This window comes from Equus asinus, chromosome 18 (genome assembly GCF_041296235.1).
Source record: "Equus asinus isolate D_3611 breed Donkey chromosome 18, EquAss-T2T_v2, whole genome shotgun sequence".
Taxonomy (NCBI): domain Eukaryota; kingdom Metazoa; phylum Chordata; class Mammalia; order Perissodactyla; family Equidae; genus Equus; species Equus asinus.
Window position 1 is genome coordinate 39,744,820 of NC_091807.1, and position 18,649 is coordinate 39,763,468.

At 44.8% G+C, this 18,649-nt stretch overlaps 1 protein-coding gene across 7 annotated transcripts in view; it reads left to right on the forward strand.

Moving 5' to 3' along the window:
- The window catches only part of TRAPPC10 (trafficking protein particle complex subunit 10), a 102,128-nt gene that overhangs the window by 12,529 nt on the left and 70,950 nt on the right, over nt 1-18,649 (forward strand). For all 7 annotated transcript variants that reach the window (XM_070489025.1, XM_044751054.2, XM_070489031.1 and 4 more), the window contains 2 exons: nt 12,678-12,759; nt 17,603-17,738. In XM_070489025.1, coding sequence (XP_070345126.1) covers nt 12,678-12,759; nt 17,603-17,738 — 218 coding nt within the window. Of the gene's footprint in view, nt 1-12,677; nt 12,760-17,602; nt 17,739-18,649 lie in introns of those variants that run through there.

An 18,649-nucleotide genomic window follows, 5' to 3' on the forward strand; every position in this document is an offset into this window, starting at 1 on the left:
TGTAGAGAGTGTGTCTGTGTACATACAGACACACACACGTATGTACATATATTTATATTCTTGGTTACCCAGTGGCGTAGTTTGTGTGGGAAAGGAAGACTAATGCTTGGTTTCCTTTACAGAATTGTTTTCAAAGTGAGTTGGCTTACTAGTGTCCTTTAGTGGTGCTCAGTTAGTTTAGGTTTTTTTTTGTTTTTTTTTTAAGTCTCGTTATGAATTTAGGATTTAAACAACTTGACTTGTTTCAGCCCATTGCAGCTGTCATCCTTACTGAGGTGCAAGTTGTTCCGTCTCTCCCAGTTGGCTTCTCAGTTATAGGGATCTTTGTAATTTCTTTGTTGTCTGCTCTGACAAGATGTCCAGACTCCTTTTGTCCATTTCCTGCTGCCCCTTTTCAGGGGACAGGGCTAGGATGGAAAGGTAAAGTACGGCACAAGGTCACACTGATCTTTTCAATGCAAATTCAGGACCTCAGGGCTTTAATGAACTGCTCTGCCTTCTGTATTCTCTTTGTTCCGGTTCTCATGGGTGGTTGGGGATGACAGAGTTAGAGCGAGGTTCTCAGCCTGGAGCTGCGGCGGAGTGCCCTGGGGGGCTGGGTGCCTGGAGGGCTGGTTAGCACCTGTGGCCGGGCGGGGTGGGGCCTGGGCATTAGTGTGTGCAGCAGACGCCCAGGTGGTCTGGTGCTGCAGACCCAGGAGCCTCGTGTCCCCCTTCCACAGGCTCTGAGTAACTGCACTCTAACTCTGCCATCACAGGCTGACTAGTGGAGACATTTAAACTTTCTGTCATCGTTTTTGTGGCACTTGGCTCAACCCCACTGGGAACGAACAGGTTCCTGTGGTTCAAGCCCCTTGTCCTGCTTCCTCTCTCTGTGGTTACACTGCTAATTGCGTATCATTTTAACTTCATTTAGTTTTTCCTGATATTTTTAGGGAAAGCTTTTTAAAATTTAATTTAGTTTTATAATTATATAAAGTATTTACATGCTTCCAAAATCAAATCTCCCGCACGAGGTAGAGCAGTCTGGCGCACATCCCTGTCCTTTCCCCCTCCCCTCCCGCCTGGGTATTCTCCTTCCATAAGACAATTCGCGCATACTTGTATTTCCCTTACTTTCTTTTTCTTGGTTAAGAGATTGCAAACTACACATACATTTTTCCCATGTCGTTTTTTCCCTCAGTGTTGTCTGGAGAGCATTCCACACTAGTGTATAGAGATGTGTCCATTCCTTTGTCACAGTCCTGTAGAGCTCCATTATGGGGACGTTCCGTGGTGTATTCTCCTAGACCCCATTGGTGATGTCAGAGAATAAGAGGCATAAACTACAACAGAAGTAGAAAGGTTATTTGGGGTCTCAAGAATTGCAACTTGGGAGAGACACATGTGAGTAGAAACTCAAATGTGCTCCGAGGAGAACAGAGGAGATGGGTTAGAAGAGATGAATTACACAGGTTGTTTTGCAAGATTTGTGATTGGCACCAGCAGCATCTATTACCTCTTGGCTACACACGATTGGTTGCTAAGGCCATCCCTAAGGCAGAAAGTTCTTATCTATGGGAGTAAGCATATTTCTTGGCAGAAGGTCAGGATGACAGCAGTGAAGCACAGTTCAAAGGTTATGTTCCATCTGGGTGGAGACGTGTAGAAGCCCCGCTTCCCGGGTGGCCATCCAGCTCCATTTTAGAAGCTTTGACGCACGTTACACCGTTTTGTTATCGTCGTCTGCACTGGAACTTGAATGGTTTTGTCTTTTGCTGTTTCAGAGTCTCACATCGAATAGCCTTGTGTGTGCGATAGCCTTGTGTGGGCATCTGTCTTCTAATTTTGCTGGGGTATCTGTTGGGATAGATTTCTGGGGCTGCAGTAGACGTGGATGTAATTTTGCTAAATGTTGCCAAATTCTCCTCCATAATGGTGCACCTTTTGAAACTGCAGTTAGACCTTGTGACACGATGACCTTTGAACAGAGTCTTTAAGGAGATGAAGGGGAAATCTGGGGATAGAGCAGCTTGGGGACCCTTCTATCCAAAGCCCAGGACAGGGGCATGCCTGGAGCGGACGAGATCTCTTCTTGAATTTGTGAGTGCTATGATTTGAACTGCTACAGTCATCCTGTTATCTTTATTTAAAAATATACAAACTGTTAAAGCCCGATTCTTCAGTATTCTTTTTTTTTTTTTGAGGAAGATCAGCCCTGAGCTAACATCTGCTGCCAGTCCTCCTCTTTTTGCTGAGGAAGACTGGCCCTGTGCTAACATCTGTGCCCATCTTCCTCTACTTTATATGTGGGACGCCTGCCACAGCATGGCTTGATGAGCAGTGCCATGTCCGCACCTGGGATCTGAACCGGCAGACCTTGGGCCACTGAAGTGGAACGTGCCCTTAACTGCTGTGGCACTGAGCTGGCCCCTTCAGTTTTCTTGTATTTAGATGCATTTGTTTGATCTTTCTTTTTCTGTTGAAACTCTTGGATTTTAAGTCTAGTCTTGTCTCTTGAGAGCTAGAGAAGGTGACTGTCGTCCGCTGGTTAGGAGTGTTTGCTTAGACCTCTTTAACACTTGGCCGGGGTGCTAAATTGTCTTTCATTTTGAAAAAGAAAAAGACTTTGGGGCTTTGTATCTTGTGACTGGTCTCCCATGTATCAGTTATAGTTTCTTTTCTGCAAACTCCCACGTGTGAAACTTGGTTAATGCTGGCATAGTGTGGTTTTTTCCCTTTGATCACTCCTGGGGGTGGTAATTGTTATGTGGACTGGGTACTGGGAGAGTGAGAGTGTGTCACAGGCAGGGGCAGGAGGAAGGCTGGGTGGTACGGGTGTAACGGGGGAGCTGGGGATCAATCGGGGGGTATGCTGAGTTGTGATTTGAAATCACCGTCGTTTTGGCAGGCGTGACACAGGGTCTGTGACAACTGACAGCCAAGCGAAGATGATCCCTGTCACCTGGCTGCGGGAGCGACTAGTCTTTAAACCAGGCCTCTGCAGTGCACAGCTGCGCGAGGGTCCCTTTGCTTTTCTTCTCAGCTACGTGCCTTCCAGTGGAGAGAGGGCAAGGTTTCCGCATAGAAGGGGGGCTCAGTGGCCCAGTCATTGTGAGGCATAGAGTCCCCCTTGATTTCTATGTGAAGAATCTGGATGGCGTCTGGATCTGTTCTGTTCTTCCTTGTTAACCTTCAGTCCCTGCCCCCACCCCCAAATTTGAAAGCCTTTCGTGTGCGGAGACTGAGGGGCCACTTGGGAGGGTTTCCTTATTCCATGATTATGCATTTGATATTAGTTTTCCCCATGAAAGCGCTATCAATTTGAAGCATTAATTAATTTTCATTACTGCATTGACATTATACATAAATTATAGCAAATACGTTTTACATTTTATTGAGCAGGCTGAAATGACTTCCCAGTTTGTGACCTTGGACTTTTTTCTTGCTGTTGTTGAGGAAGCTTGGCCCTGAGCCAACATCTGTTGCCAGTCTTCCTCTTATTTTTGCTTGAGGAAGATTAGCCCTGAACTAACATCTTGTGGCCATCTTCCTTTATTTTGTGTGTGGGATGCCTGCTACAGCATGGCTTGATGAGTGGTGTAGGTCCGTGCCAGGGATCTGAACCTGCAAACCCCAGGCTGCCAAAGTAGAGCACGTGAACTCAACCACTGCGCCACCAGGCCAGCCCTGACCGTTGACATTTTTATCGTCCATGTGAAAGTCTGTTCTACCAAAGCTGTTGAGGAGAAATTGATTAATGTGCGGTCTGTTGGCAAGCACATGCATTCTTGGGGTTAAAGACTCTGCCCTCTTTACTACTTGTTTTCAGATGGGAGTGAGCCGCCTGTTAGTGAATTGTAACTTTATTTTGTTAACAGCACGCTTAAAGAATGCTGTTTCTACAAAATTTTCTATAAAGCAAATGTTAGATAAATTATGTATTTCCTTTGACTTTTTCTTCACAAGTACAATCTTAGAATCTCTTGCTTGGAACAGCCTTAAAATAGCTCCTCTTGTCCTAGTCCAGCCACTCCACAGCTGTGTGGTCTCTAGAGTCCCAACTGGGAGATGGTCAGATGTGGGCTGTGGGTTCCTCTGTCTGACGCCACAGCACTTCTGCTGAGCTGCAGTCCGTCCCCGTCATCCCCAGTCATGAGTGCTGTGGAGCCTGCAGGATAGAGCTAACCCTTTTAAATTAAGACATCATCTGTTAGGTAGGTGAAGGCAGCCGTCTTGATAGCAGGCTACAATAATCTGGATGTCTTCAACAATTGAAGAGAAGGAGGGCTGTATTTTATTATAAAAGTTACTGTTCCCACACAAAATTGGGGTTCTCTTGCCCGATGCTCATAAAAAAGCCAATTATTATGACAGTCAGCTTTTGGGAAAAGAAATGTAACTTTATTTTGCGAGATCGATCTGCAACGAGACATGGGGCATGTGCCCTCAAACCTGTCTCCCTGGTCCAGGGTTTGGGGCGCAATTTGTGGGATGAAGCACAGGGCGGTCTGAAGTGTGGAGACAGATGACTGGAGGTGAGGAGAAGTGAGGTAACTGATGATGTGCGCAAGCGTAGTCAAGCTTCATGCCTCTTCACAGGACATGTGTTCACAAAATGGTGGTGTTACCATGACCTGAGGGTGGAGTTTTTAGCTCCCTGACGTCAAAAAGGTTACTTAACGGAGCATTTGTGCAGGCCCAGTTGATGAGTTGGTGGTCTCAACTGGCCTGAACTGGACAAGGGATCTCAGTTCCTGAAAAACCACTGTTAATTACTCTATTGATAAGATGGGATCAGTTGAACAAGGGTCCTGGAGGGCCCGGGGTTACATTACTATTTGTCTTTACTAAGATTATACTAAAGGGTTTGAAGAAAAATTATACTGTATGAGAGTACCAACAAATATTTAAAATTTTTATTTAAGATCTTTTACCTAACATAAATCTCCAAATTAAAATACTGATCTTGAGTCAGTGGAACAGAATTGAAGCCCAGAAATAAAACCACACATCTATGGACAGCTAATCTTTGGCAAAGGAGCTAAGAACGTACGATGGAGAAAGGAAAGTTTCTTCAATAAATGGTGTTGGGAAAACTGGACAACCACATGCAAAAGAATGAAAGTAGATTATTATCTTTCACCATATGCAAAAATTAACTCAAAATGGATCAAAGACTTGAAGATAAGACCTGAAACCATAAAACTCCTAGGAGAAAATATAGGCAGTACACTCTGACATTGGTCTTAGAAAGATCTTTTCAAATACCATGTCTATTCTGGCAGGGGAAACAAAAGAAAAAATAGACAAATGGGACTTCATCAGACTAAAGAACTTCTGCAAGGCAAAGGAAACCAGGAACAAAAATGAAAAGACACCCCACCAACTGGGAGAAAATATTTGCAAGTCATATATCTGACAAAGGGTTAATCTCTAAACTATATGAACTCACACAACTGAACAACAAGAAAACAAACAACCCCATCAAAAAATGGGCAGAGGATATGAACATTTTTCCAAAGAAGATATGCAGATGGCCAACAGGCACATGAAAAGATATTCAACATCACTAATCATCAGGGAAATGCAAATCAAAAGTACACTTAGATATCACCTTACACCCGTTAGAATGGCCATGGTCACCAAGACAAAAGATAACAAATGTTGGAGAGGATGTGGAGAAAAGGGAACCCTCATCCACTGCTGGTGGGAATGCAAACTGGTGCAGCCACTATGGAAAACAGTATGGAGATTCCTCAAACTAAAAACAGACATACCATATGACCCAGCTGTCCCAATACTGGGTATTTATCCAAACATCAACAGTTGACATCAGTTGACATCAACAACTCAAAGAGACTTATGCACCCCTATGTTCACTGCAGCATTATTCACAACAGCCAAGATGTGGAAGCAACCGAAGTGCCCACTGACTGATGAATGGATAAAGAAGATGTGGTGTATACATACAATGGAATACTACTCAGCCATAAAAAAGACAAAATTGTCCCATTCTCAACAACATGGTTGGCCTTGACATTACTATGTTAGGTGAAATAAGCCAGACAGAGAAAGACAAACACTGTATGATTTCACTCGTATGTGGAAGATAAACTAGCACATGGACAAAGAGAACATTTAGTGGTTACCAGAGGGGAAGGGCCTTGGGGGTGGGCACAAGGGGTGAAGGGGTGCATTTATATCGTGACTGACAAACAATAATGTACAACTGAAATTTCACAATGTTATAAACTATTGTGACCTCAATAAAAAAAATACTGATCTTGAAAATATATGATATCAGGTATTTAGAAAAGCTGCAAATTGACTGAGCATTTTGGTTTCTTTTTTTGCCACCTTCTCAGGGTTATGATTTGCCGATCCTTTGATGCTTTGGTGATAAGACTTTCACAGCTCTGCATGTTTAAGGATTGGTAACAATGGAAAGCAGGTGACAGAAATGTTTGCGGTGTTGGTGGAAGGTCTTCTAGAGCCTGTATTTTCAGCCACGGTGTCAGCACAGCCACTGTAGGTTAATTAGCAAATGGTAAAATGAAGAAACAGCAGCAAAACGGAGCCGTAGTGAAGGATGCTGAGTGCAGAGCCAGGCGCCTGGGTCTTGGTCGGTCCTGGCGTTGATGCTAGGAACTGCTTCCCCTTGGGCCGGTTGGGGAGGTTCTGGGTGCCTTGGTTTCTGTGTGTGCAGGGGCACTCTCTCCTCGGGCTGGTGTGAAGGCTCAGGGTGACTGTGTGCCTAGGGCCTCCTGTCAGCCAGCTCTCACCTGGGGCCAGATCCTCCTGGATCAGCAGATCAAAGGTATTACGTAGATTTGGGGGTTTTTTGGTGAATTAAATGCTTTTATTTTTCCCTTGTAAGTGTCTTGTATACTTTTCATAGTTGTATTTGTTTCCTGTGGCTGCTGTAACAAATTACATAGATTTAGTGCCTTAAAACAACACAGGTATTGTCTTACAGTTTCAGAGGTCAGAAGTCTGAAATGGTCTCATTGGGCTAAAATTAAGTGGTTGGCAGGGCCCATTTCTTCTGGAGGCTCCAGAGGAGAGTCCGTTTCCTGCCTTTTCCAGCTTCTAGAGGCACCACATTCCTTGGCTCATGGTCCCTCTCCCATCTTCACAGCCAGCAGTGACCGGTTCAGTCTTTGAGATGCCATCTCTCTGGTTCCGGCTTTTCTGCCTCCTTCTCCCCAGTTAAGGACCCTTGTGAGTGCGTTGGGCCCATCTAGATAATCCAGGATAATCTCTTTACGTTAAGGTCAGATGATTAGCAACCTTAATCCATCTGCGACCTCCATTCTCCCTTGCTGTGTAATGTAACACATTCATAGGTTCCCGGAATCAGCTGGAGATTTTTGAATGCCCTTAACACAGGTGTGGAAAAAAAATCATAGGACATAGTGATTCTATAAGTAGAAAAGCCCTGTGTCCTTCCCACAGTGAAGGTAACTTTTGAGAGGTAACTTTTCAGTTTAACCTTGTTTTTCCCCAGACAAGTTTTAGCTCTTGAGCAGTCAGACCACGTTGGTAATTTATGCTCTTTCTGGAGACTGTTTAGTGCCAAATTCAATCTTTTCTTTTTCTTTTGGTGAGGAAGGTTGGCCCTGAGCTAACAACTATTGCCAGTCTTCCTCTTTTTGTTTGAGGAAGATTATGCCTGAGCTAACATCTGTGCCCATCTTCCTCTATTTTGTATGTGGGACGCCTGCCACAGTGTGGCTTGATGCGTGGTGTGTAGGTCCATACCTGGGATCTGAACCCGCGAACTCTGGGCCGCTGAAGTGGAGCACGTGAACTTAACCACTGCACCACCAGGCCAGCCCCCTAAATCCAATCTTATGTCATAATCAAGACCTAAAATCTTTTAAAAATTATTGCATAAACATTATAGGAATATTAGCCACAACAAATTTATAGCTTTTTGAGCATAATGCAAACCTTTTTCCTTTAGTTAAAGAGTAACATGTACCTTTGTTTTGGTCTCGTTTAGACATCTGACATGCCTGTAATCAGAAAGCGAGCTCCCAGTAACCTCTCCCCACACAGAGCCGCTGTGCACCCTTCAGTCTGGATGCAGGTTTTTAGCAGGCTGAAGCACTGGTTGTCTGTCTGTCTTGTTGGAGGCATCTTCACACAAAGCAGGACATCCTGGGGTCCTCTGCTCTTTAAGTATCTGTTCTGGTTGCAGTTGACTGTGAAGAATTAAACATCTGAATTTGAAAATGCTTTGACCTAAATAACTTTGTGGCTTTGCAGCTCTAGTGGGCCCTAAAATAAAAGGTTTTGTGCATGAAATGATTGAAAGTCAAAGCTTCCATTGCTCTTTTCGTTGCTGGAGGATAGACAAATGACGTATGGGTATGAGGACAGCTGGGGCTGGCCTGAGCACAGCCGCGGGGTCCGTCTGGGCTGGCGCTGAGCTTTGGGCAGACTCTCATCTCAGCGAGAGCACCATGGGTCTGGAAGGGCTGTCTAGTCTACAGTTACAGTTGACTTCTCTGAAAATTGCAGTTGTTTCAAGAATAGCCATTTTCTTATCATTTTATTGTTGGTCATCTGAAATCTGAACGATAACATCTATGTCTAGTTACTCATGTTTTGTAAATTGGTCATGTGTTAGTGTCTTTTTAATATTGGTATAAGTTACTACTTCCTCTTTGAGTTCCCAAGTCCTTCTGTTTTAAAGATTTTAAGAAAATGTTAAGCTGAGTTTGTTGAAATATGACCCATTTATGCTTAAATCACTGAAATCATCTTTTTGAATTCTTTTTTCCCCCGTGTTTAATTAGTTCTTATTTGCTTTTAACATAAAAAGTTTTAAATTGCGTGATTACTACATGATGTGTGCTGGTCAAATTCTCAGCGACTCGCGCGGTGAGGGCCTGCGTGGGTCTCTGACCGCGGGGAATAGGTCAGTTCCAGCTGGTGTAAATTGTGAGGAAATGGTTTGGTTCATTCTCTCAGAAACTGGGCTCTGCTTGCCGTTCTCGAGAAGTGTCTGAGCTGGGCTCTCAGCCTGGGACAGGTGCCGTGCAGGTCCAGGCAGCACCCAGACACAGTGCCCGCGTCTCTCTGTTCGGAGCAGGTGACTGTCCCCCGATGTTTCCCTTCATGTTCAGGGCTCCTGTGCCTGCTCCTCAGTCATCCCTCCTGCCAGGGGGCTGCCAGGCAGTGATACAGCCAGGGCAGAGGAGGACCGTGCTGGTCTGCACACACCCCTGCACCCGCCTGGGTGCGGGCCCCTGTGTGCCCCCTGGCTCGCCCCAATCCTCAAATCGCTGAGCCCCCAGTGAGTGACGAGAGTGGGTCCTGTGTGTGTAGACACACGCACAGGGAAAGAGATTTATGTCAATGCGATCAGGCTTTGAATTACTCTTATTAGTTATTGTGATGTCTCCCCTCTCACCAAAAAAAGGAATCTCCGTTGTCTGAATTGAGTCTTTCAGTAGGCTTCTTGAATCAGAAAAATAAACCCCACTTTTCTGCAGAGTCCTCTGATGCGGGCACGTCAGTAAAAGCCTCATTTTGCTTTTAGTAGCTCCTTTCTAACGTCCGCATCCTCATTGGTTTTCCTCGTGCCTCTGTTGCCCATGGGATTAAAATGGAAAATCAGCCTGGAAGTTGCTCTCTCTTACAGTTCAGATCCCAAAGCTCTAATGACTTTTCTCCTTCATGCTTGAGCTATTCGGGGAAGCTACAAAGTTTATGTTGTTCATTTAATTACCTGTCACATAAGATGAGATTTAATTCTTCGGGGTTTTACAGTAAGCTCTTTCCCCTCTTTCTTTTTGTGCTCTGACTCTCTGTGGCCCATTTTCAAAGGCATCTCTCATTTTCATAGTACTCGAAATAAAGATTGAAGAGTATTATAATTGATAAGACCTGTGTATTCTGAGAAGCTTACGGTGGCTTTGCTTCGTTCTTGTCCGGTCAGGGTAGAGTGTCAGTGGGTTGGAAGGATTTGGCTGCAGACGTAGATCAGGGTGCTGTCGTAGTCAGCTCTTGCTGCCGTAGCAGATAGCACAGACTGGGGCATAAGCAGCACACTTGATTCCGCACGGTTCTGGCGGCTCGATGCCCCAGATTGTGTGTCGACAGGCTTGGCTTCTGAGGCCTCTCTCCTTGGCTGTGGATGCGCTTTTCACATCTTGGTGTCTCTCCACGTGTCCCCAGTTCCTCTTCTTCTAGGTCACCAGTCAGGTTGGATTAGGGCCCACCCTGAGGACCTCATTTTACCTTAATCCCGTCTTTCAAGACCTTGTTTCCAAACCCAGTCTTGTTTCGAGGTACTAGGGGTTAGAATTTCAACACATGCCTTTTGGGGGAGGACACGGTTTGGCCTATAACAGGTTCTGAGGTCAAATGGTCACATGTTAAGTCCCCAGTTACTGTCAGATGACATCTTTGCACTCGACAGATGTGCTAATTGACCTCTACTCTTTTCAAGTTAAAGTTTGGACTTAAAGATTTATTCCAGATAGAATATAAGAAAAACTGTTACTTCATAGTTTCCATTTAGACGAGTTTTATTGTTTAGCAGGATTTCCTGTGGGAGATGGCTTGGGGGCGGGTAGGAGGCATTTCATTTTTTTACTCTGTGTACATACGTTAATTGTTCATTTATGTTAGATTTTATTGCAAGGATCATGTGTGTAGTTTTATACAGAAAATCAAGTGAAAGAGGAGAAAGCTTCCATGTAGTTGCCCTCATTTCTACCTAGCAACGAATAGTGGTTTTTGTATGTTAATCTTGCGACCTAGTAGGGGCCGGCGTGGTGGTGTAGTGGTTAAGTTTGCTCACTCTGCTCTGGCAGCCTAGGGTTAGTGGGTTTGGATCCTGGGTGCAGACCTACACTACTCACCAAGCCATGCTGTGGTGACGTCCCACATACAAAATAGAGGAGGATTGGCACAGATGTCAGCTCAGGGCCAATCTTCCTCACTGAAAAAAAGAAAAGTTAGGAAAAGAACGTCTTGGAACCTTGTAAAGAGGCAACAGGAATTGGCAGTCAAAGATAAGAAATCTGGGGCCAGCCCCGTGGCAGAGTGGTTAAGTTCGTGTGTTCCACTTCAGCAGCCTGGGGTATCGCCAGTTTGGATCCTGGGCGCAGACATGACAGCACTCATCAGGCCTTGCTGTGGTGGTGTCCCACAGCACAAGCAGAAGGACCTACAACTAGAATATACAACTGTGTACTGGGGGGATTGGGGGAGAAGAAGAAAACAAAGAAGATTGGTAACAGATGTTAGCTCAGATGCTAATCTTTAAGAAAAAAGATAAATCTGAAGCTAACTGAAGATTTTCTGTAATAATTTCTAAGATGACTACCAATGACCATGATGAAAAATGATAAACATAAAAATTTTTATTTTAACAAAAAATGTAGTAATAGTGAGCCTTATTAAGTATTTACTTTGCATCAGACCTTGTTGGAGGTTATTTACTGTGTTGACTCATTTAATTCTCACCAGGCTGTGTTGGGGAGGTATTTTTATTTTCCCATTTCACAGATGGTGCCCCGACACCCAGGAAGGGTGAATGGTATCCCCAGGCTTATTCAGCCAGTACGTGGCGGAGCTGACATGGGACCCTGGCGGTCAGGCCTCAGTGTTTGTGTCCAGTCACGGTGCACCCCGCCTCTCTGCCCCTCTCGGCTCAGCTGCCTAGAAGTATCATTCCTCTCAGCAGTGACTTGACATTGTTATGTGGTTTGGGGCAGGTTTTTTTAGGTCCATGAGAGCAAAATAAGCAGATGTATTAATGGCCCATATCAATTCCCAGTGATTGCTTTAAGATCAATATAAAAGCAGTTTGGAAAATGGTTTTGCTGAAAAGAGGATCCTCTGAGTATAAGAATTTGAGTCATCTATATGAAAAGATTTTTTTTTAGCTTAAGTGTAATATGGTCGTACAATCGTTTTATGAGCGCTAACTGGGTTTTCAGCTCTCTTAAAGCCAGGATGGAGAGCTGAATTAAACCTGAGTGGGCAGCATTAAGTCAGGCGCACCCGCATTCGGAACTAGTGTCTGCCGCTGGCCAGCTTTGTGCTCGAAACGCCTTGACCTCTCAGATCCACTTTCTGTACCTGTGAAGTCTGGTTGTGTTTGACCTTGCCTTCTAGGAGTTACCGAGGACTAAACGAGAGAGTGCATGTCAGGTGTCTTGGGTAATATGTGCACATGGAGAGTGTCCTGTGTATTGTAGCTGCTACTGGCGTTTGGATGCATCTTGAGTTTATTTTGGTGAAGAAATTCGTGCTCACTTCCCTGGATTCCTTGTCTGCACGGAGTTCTGCAGCTGTTCTGAAGTTGAAGGGAGCAGTGGTTGTAGAGCACAGACTCAGGAGGAAAGCTGAGGGGAGCTGAGCTGGCTGCATCTCTACTAAGCTCTGTGGCCTTGGGCAATTTACTCAACTTTCCTGATCCTCATTCTCCTCGTGGGGAAAATCATATGTACCTACCTCACAGAGGTGTTGTGAGGGTTAAGTTAGATCATGTATGTCAAGGGCTGGGTTTTCCTGAGACCAGTTATTTAAAGGTATGAAGCAGCCTTGTTTTGTAATGTCATATTACTAAGTATAAAGTTGTCTAAAATTACCCATTTAATAACCTTTAGAGCCAATTTTGCTATATTCATCTAAAAATGTCATAGCTGGATTTCTCTTTGTTCCTGTTATAGGTGCTGGAGATCAGAATTTATTTACCTCTGTTTATCCGACGCTGTCCCAGCAGCTTCCAAGGGAACCGATGGAATGGAGAAGGTATGGCCTATTGTTTTCTGGGTGTATCTCCCTCTTCATTTTTAGACATTTTTTTTTTTTTTAAAGATTTTATTTTCTCCTTTTTCTCCCCAAAGCCCCCGGTACATAGTTGTATATTCTTCGTTGTGGGTTCTTCTAGTTGTGGTATGTGGGACGCTGCCTCAGCGTGGTTTGATGAGCAGTGCCATGTCCGCGCCCAGGATTCGAACCAAACACTGGGCCGCCTGCAGCCAAGCGCGCGAACTTAACCACTTGGCCACGGGGCCAGCCCCCATTTTTAGACATTTTTGTGAGCAAGTGAGGTAGTAACAGTTGAAGCCTCAGTTCTAAGTGGATCATAAAGAAGCTGTGTGGCATCCCTGAATCTGTGGGCCTTATTCTTTAAGGAGTGTGCTGATTGTCTCAGCGAGACCTAGGGTGCTGGAAGCAAGACAGGTCCTCTGAGTTAAAGGCTCGCTTTTGTAGGGATGACTTCTGATTCTTCATGGCTCATCAGAATGTCTTCAAGACACAGGCGTTTGGAAAGGAGACGTGCGCTCACTCAGACTGCACATCAAGCAGAAGATGTGCTCTCGGTGTGCGCTCTCGTCAAGAGCCCTCTCCACCCTGAGCTCCTGTGCTCTTTGCTTAAGGATGAGACAGTGTCCAGAAAATGTTATTTAAAAATTAGGAGAGAAACCAGATCAACCATCCCAGTTGACCTGTTGTGTGTAATTGTTCATCTAATGACTTGATCAGAGGAAATAATTGACTTTGAATTATCTTATTAGAAAACTTATTTCTGGTAAGATTAGATATTATTTCTAGAAAATGTTTGGATTTTGACTTGTTAACACAGGTAATCTGATTTTAACCAAGGTGTATAAAAAATCTCCCGTTGTTATTGATGTTCGTGTAATTCTAATTCTTGCTGCATTATTCCTGTCTGACCACCACTTTATACCATTGTAACGTGAAGAATTCCTGTGGCTTTATGGGGATGACTTACCCAGGTTCTCTAGTGAATCAAGTCTATTTTTTCTGCACAATTATAGTGTTAGAAGGAATGTGTTTAGTTACTAACGTTCAGTATAAAGAGTGTACAGGATGTGGGAGAATGCCCTTACAGAAGAAGTGCTCAGCATCTGAGGAGGCCCAGTGCTATGAACAAGAGAGAAGAAGCCTACAAGTGGAGGAGTTTAGTACCCGACAAAATGGAGTAATCTGGAAGGATTTTGAATAAGTAGACACTGTTTACACATTCAGAAAGATAAAAGAAAAAAAGTGTGTCCAAGAAACAAGAAAGGGGGTTATGAGGAAGAAGAAAAAATGAAATAAACTACATAGATTGAATATATGTATTCATCTCTTCGTCTTCCTCAAACCTCACTAAATGAGGAAAAAAGTGCTGAAAATGCCTCGGTGCACAAGGACAGAGGCGGGGGGTGGAGATGGAGGCAGCAGAGAGCTGGGAACACCTTCCGGGAGAAGGAAGAGACACAGAGGAATTGGGAGAGAGAGCTGAGAAAGCCATGTGTCTGCAGAGGTGGCTCCCTGAGAAGCAGATGAGTCCCCTGGCAGGTGACAGGGCCCATGGCCTTGGAAGGCGAGGGTAAGACCAGGTTGGAAAGGTGGGTAGCAGAAAGTGTGGACAGGGAGTAGTTAGATGCAGGGCTCCTGCTGCCGTGTGTATGTGTGTGTGTGTCTGTGTGTGTGTGTTTGTTTGTTGAAGTGACCAAGCTTGCCTGCTCCTGCAGGGGCCTGGAGAGTCTTTCTGTGGACAGAAAACCTCCAGACTCTTGGATACGAGGCACTACAGAAAGCGGGAGAAGTGCCATTCTGAAACCAGCAAGTCTCAGTCTGAACAGGGCACAGCCGAGATCCGAGAACTGTGTGCCACATCCCAGCGAGTGGAGACCTCATCTCAGGAGAAGTCGATGGCTCCTGGAAAAGGCCTGCCACATTCCCTTTCTCGGCCAACACTGGGGGGATGTGCTTCATCACGTTTAGGACCGAGGCTGCCTCCCTGATTGGTGCAGGAGGACTCTGGGCTCCTGAGGGACGCTTCCAGGGAAGAGAATTGATAGATGTCTGATGCTTGACTGTGTGTGGGTAGTGATCAGAGGGTTTACAGTTCTGTTGGAGAGCTTGAGAGGAATTAAAAATGTTGATACTGCGAGCTAGGAAAATAAAAAATGCCAAGAAGAAAAGTTACATTATAAGGCTCCTGTAACCATAGTGTGTTACTTGGCTCATTAGTGAGCAGTGTTGCTACATTTACTAATAAGGGAAACAACATGGACAACGACTGGTGATAGAACTGCTGGAGGGTGGAGGGAGAGCAAGAGCTTGGGCACACACAGCTGGTTCTGCATCTTCCATCATGGACAGTCGAAGATTGTCTCTAAATTTAAAGTGCTCGGGGAGGTGTAGCGTGTTGAATTCCGCCTCCCAAAAAATATGTCCACCTGGGACCTGTGAATGTGACCTTATTTGGAATAAGGGTCTTTGCAGATGTAATCAAGTTAAGGATTTCTGCATGAGAGTAGTGTGGGCCTTAAATCCAGTGGCAAGTGTCTGTAGAAGACACGGGGGAGAAGATCACGTGACGATGGAGACAGAGATTGGAGTGCTGCGTCTGTAAGCCAAACAACGCCACGGCTTGCCAGCAGCAGGAGAGAGGCCAGGAACGGATTCTCCCTTAGAGCTTCCAGAAGGAAGCAACGCTGCCACACCGTGATCTCAGATTTGTGGCTTCTGAGCTGTGAGATAATTAGTGTTTTAAGCCTCCAGGTTTGTGGTCGTTGGTTAGAGTAGCTACAGGAAACACATGTGGGAGGAGGCCAGAGAAGGATGGGGAGGCGCCTGCTCCTGTCGTGGGGGAGGGGGTGTGAGAGAGAAAAGCTTCTCAGTACTATTTAACATGTTAAAGCATGTACATATTACTATGATAAAAATTAGAAATTGATTAGATCTTGGAAATAAAAAAATTGAAGCAGAAACTTTACTAGATGCAGTGAACAGTCGTGTAGCTGAAGAGCAAATTAGTGAGTTGGAAGATGGAGCTTCGAAATTGGAGTTTACTGCTGGAGATTGATGCCAAGGGCTGGAGCTGGAAAGCATGGAAGAAGAGCAGAGACACAGGCTACATCCAGGAGTTTCAGTGTCCCTCTAGTAGGTGTTTCAGAGGAGAGAACAGAGAATGAAGGGCTGGTGTCAGGATTTTCCCAGATGGGAATCAGGAGATTGCAGGAGCTCGCTGAATGTCCGGCAGAATGAAGATAAAACAAAGCAAACAAAAAGCTGTGCCAAGGAAGCAGGAGAAGAGCAAATCCGAACCTACAGTCTCTGTCCAGGCTTACAATGCAGCAGGAAATACAGCACCTAAGACTGGGCTTCTGATCCTATCCTGATCCTATCCCCTGCACTCTCCTGAAGAAGGAAGGCTGAATCCGAGCCCCCCCGCCCCCAGCCCAGGACGACGCAGGTGTGAGAGATTCTGTTCCTCTGAGGCCTTGGGGGCCAGCTGGGGCCCAGGATGGCCAGGGGCCCTCACCTGTCACTTCTGGCTGCACAAAGCCACATATGTTTGCTCCAGGGTGCCATTCAAATATTATGTTCACTGTTTGCCAGAGCACGGAGATAGTTGGGAAGCAGTGCTTACTAGAAACCTTCTCAGACACAGATGATCAGAAATCTTACGGCCCTGTCTGAAAGAATTAAAGGGCGTATCTCAACAAGAAGAAAAATGAGCCCAGAATTCACAGGATGAAAGAAGTGGCTGCCAGCAACAAGTCATAAAAATATTTTACTAAAATTAAGGTATCAATCTTTTTAAAAATTAAAAAATCTAAAATTTCAGATATGGGGAAGGAAGCAGAGAAGAAAGTGTATCTTTCCTGTCTCGCTCAAGAAGAGGGTCGACATTTGCTTTAGTCTTTGAAAGAATGATTTGTTCATGCATATTAAAAATAGTGGAGTAGAGATAGATGGTTAGACTTTCAAGCCAGCAGAGAAAAAGGATGGAAAAAGAAAACTCGATTAATCCCACAAGGGACAGGAAAAAATAGAGCCTGCAATGGGAAATACGCAAGTTCAAGTATGAGCCTAATCGTGTTAAATGTGGTTGGTGTCAGCTTACTAAACAGAGACTCCAAAGAATACGAAATCCAGCTCTTGGAATTTAAAGGAGACACAGCTACTACTGGTGGAAAATAGAGGTATGGAAAAAAGATGTATGTAGCATAATTCATTTTTCGGAAGTGTAATGAAATAGCATCCATATCCTCTGACAGCCTTAGATTAGATGTCTGTAGCTTGTGGGATTCCTCCATCTTCTTTTTCTTCTTTGGTTGAGAAAGAGAGTTTACCACTGTTTTTTCATGCTCTGCAAACAAAAACGTGTTCTCTTTCATCGGACAGTTCTCTCTTTTTTGAATGGTACAGATTGTCCCAAAAGTGTTAGCGCAGATGAAAGCTTTCGTAGCTTCCCACTGTGCTTGACATCTGGGAGCGCGTTTCCTCTCTTATGTAGTGACTAGAGATTCAGTTAAATTGCAAGTGATGCCCGTTTGTCTCAGAAGTCTATAGCACTGCAAACAGCCTGGTGAGGTAGAGTATTGCTGTGTGCTGTCATTGAGCAAAATGAAAGATTTTATGGAGGGGGGAGTTTGACATGTAAATGTGAACTGTGAATTATTAAAGTAATTGCTAGAACTTTTTGGACAGAGTATTATAGTTACAATTCAGGGTTAATATTATATATGTACTTCTGAACTCAGAGCTATGATTAAATTATGTTGTGTTTTTCCTCTTTCTTTCTGCTGAACGTTCTTCTCAGTGGCGTGTTAAACATTGTTTCTAGGTCCTATGGCCGGGCTCCGAAGATGATTCACCTGGAGTCTAACTTTGTTCAGTTCAAGGAGGAGCTGCTGCCTAAGGAAGGGAACAAGGCCCTGCTCACCTTCCCCTTCCTGCACATCTACTGGACAGAGTGCTGTGTAAGTGCTCCTCGAGGGGAGGGCGCTTGCAGTGGGACTAAGCATGCACCTGTCTGGGCTTTGTTAAGACAACTGTAATTTTTCACACTTACTTTTTAATGTACTCTGTGTGTTGGTGGTCTTCTCTTTTCTCCCTTCCTCAGCTAGATGTGCAGCTTTGTCCCTGCATGTTTCTGTCCTGGTGCAGGGCCTTGCACTCATGGTAATCACCAAAGACAGTCTTCCTTCCTGTGTTGCCAGTTATTGTGAGCCATCTCACTGTCCCCGACTGGCCACTAGGTATCTTTAGTATTCGCTGTCAGTTTTGTTTTCATAACGCCCTGTGTTCACCATCATGGCAGTTACTCTGCTTGATCATGCTGTTTGTCTCTCTCGCTGGTGTATCGACTTTCTGAGGGCGGGGCCCTGTGTCCTGCTTCCTCCCATCATGGTGTCTTTTGCAGGAGGCTCTTCATGACTGCCCATCGAGCGAGGGACACTACTGTGTGGGTATGGTGGCCTTCACTTGTACTATGCAGTTGTGTATTTATGAACCTAGAAGGAAACTTTTCATTCCTTTTTTTTTTTTTTTGAGGAAGATTAGCCCTGAGCTAACGTATGCTGCCAGTCCTCTTTTTGCTGAGGAAGACTGGGCCTGAGCTAACATCTGTGCCCACCTTCCTCTACTTTATATGTGGGACACCTGCCACAGCATGGCTTGACAAGTGGTGCATAGGTCCACGCCCAGGATCCGAACTGGTGAACCCTGGGCCACTGAAGTGGAATGTGCGGACTTAACCGTTGTGCCACTGGGCTGGCCCCGAAACTTTTTGTTCTTGACAGAATTTTTCAGTCATGAATTAATATAGAATTCTGTGGGTCATTTCTTCCGGTTTTGACTCCAATAAAGTAAGCATTTTGCAGTATACAAA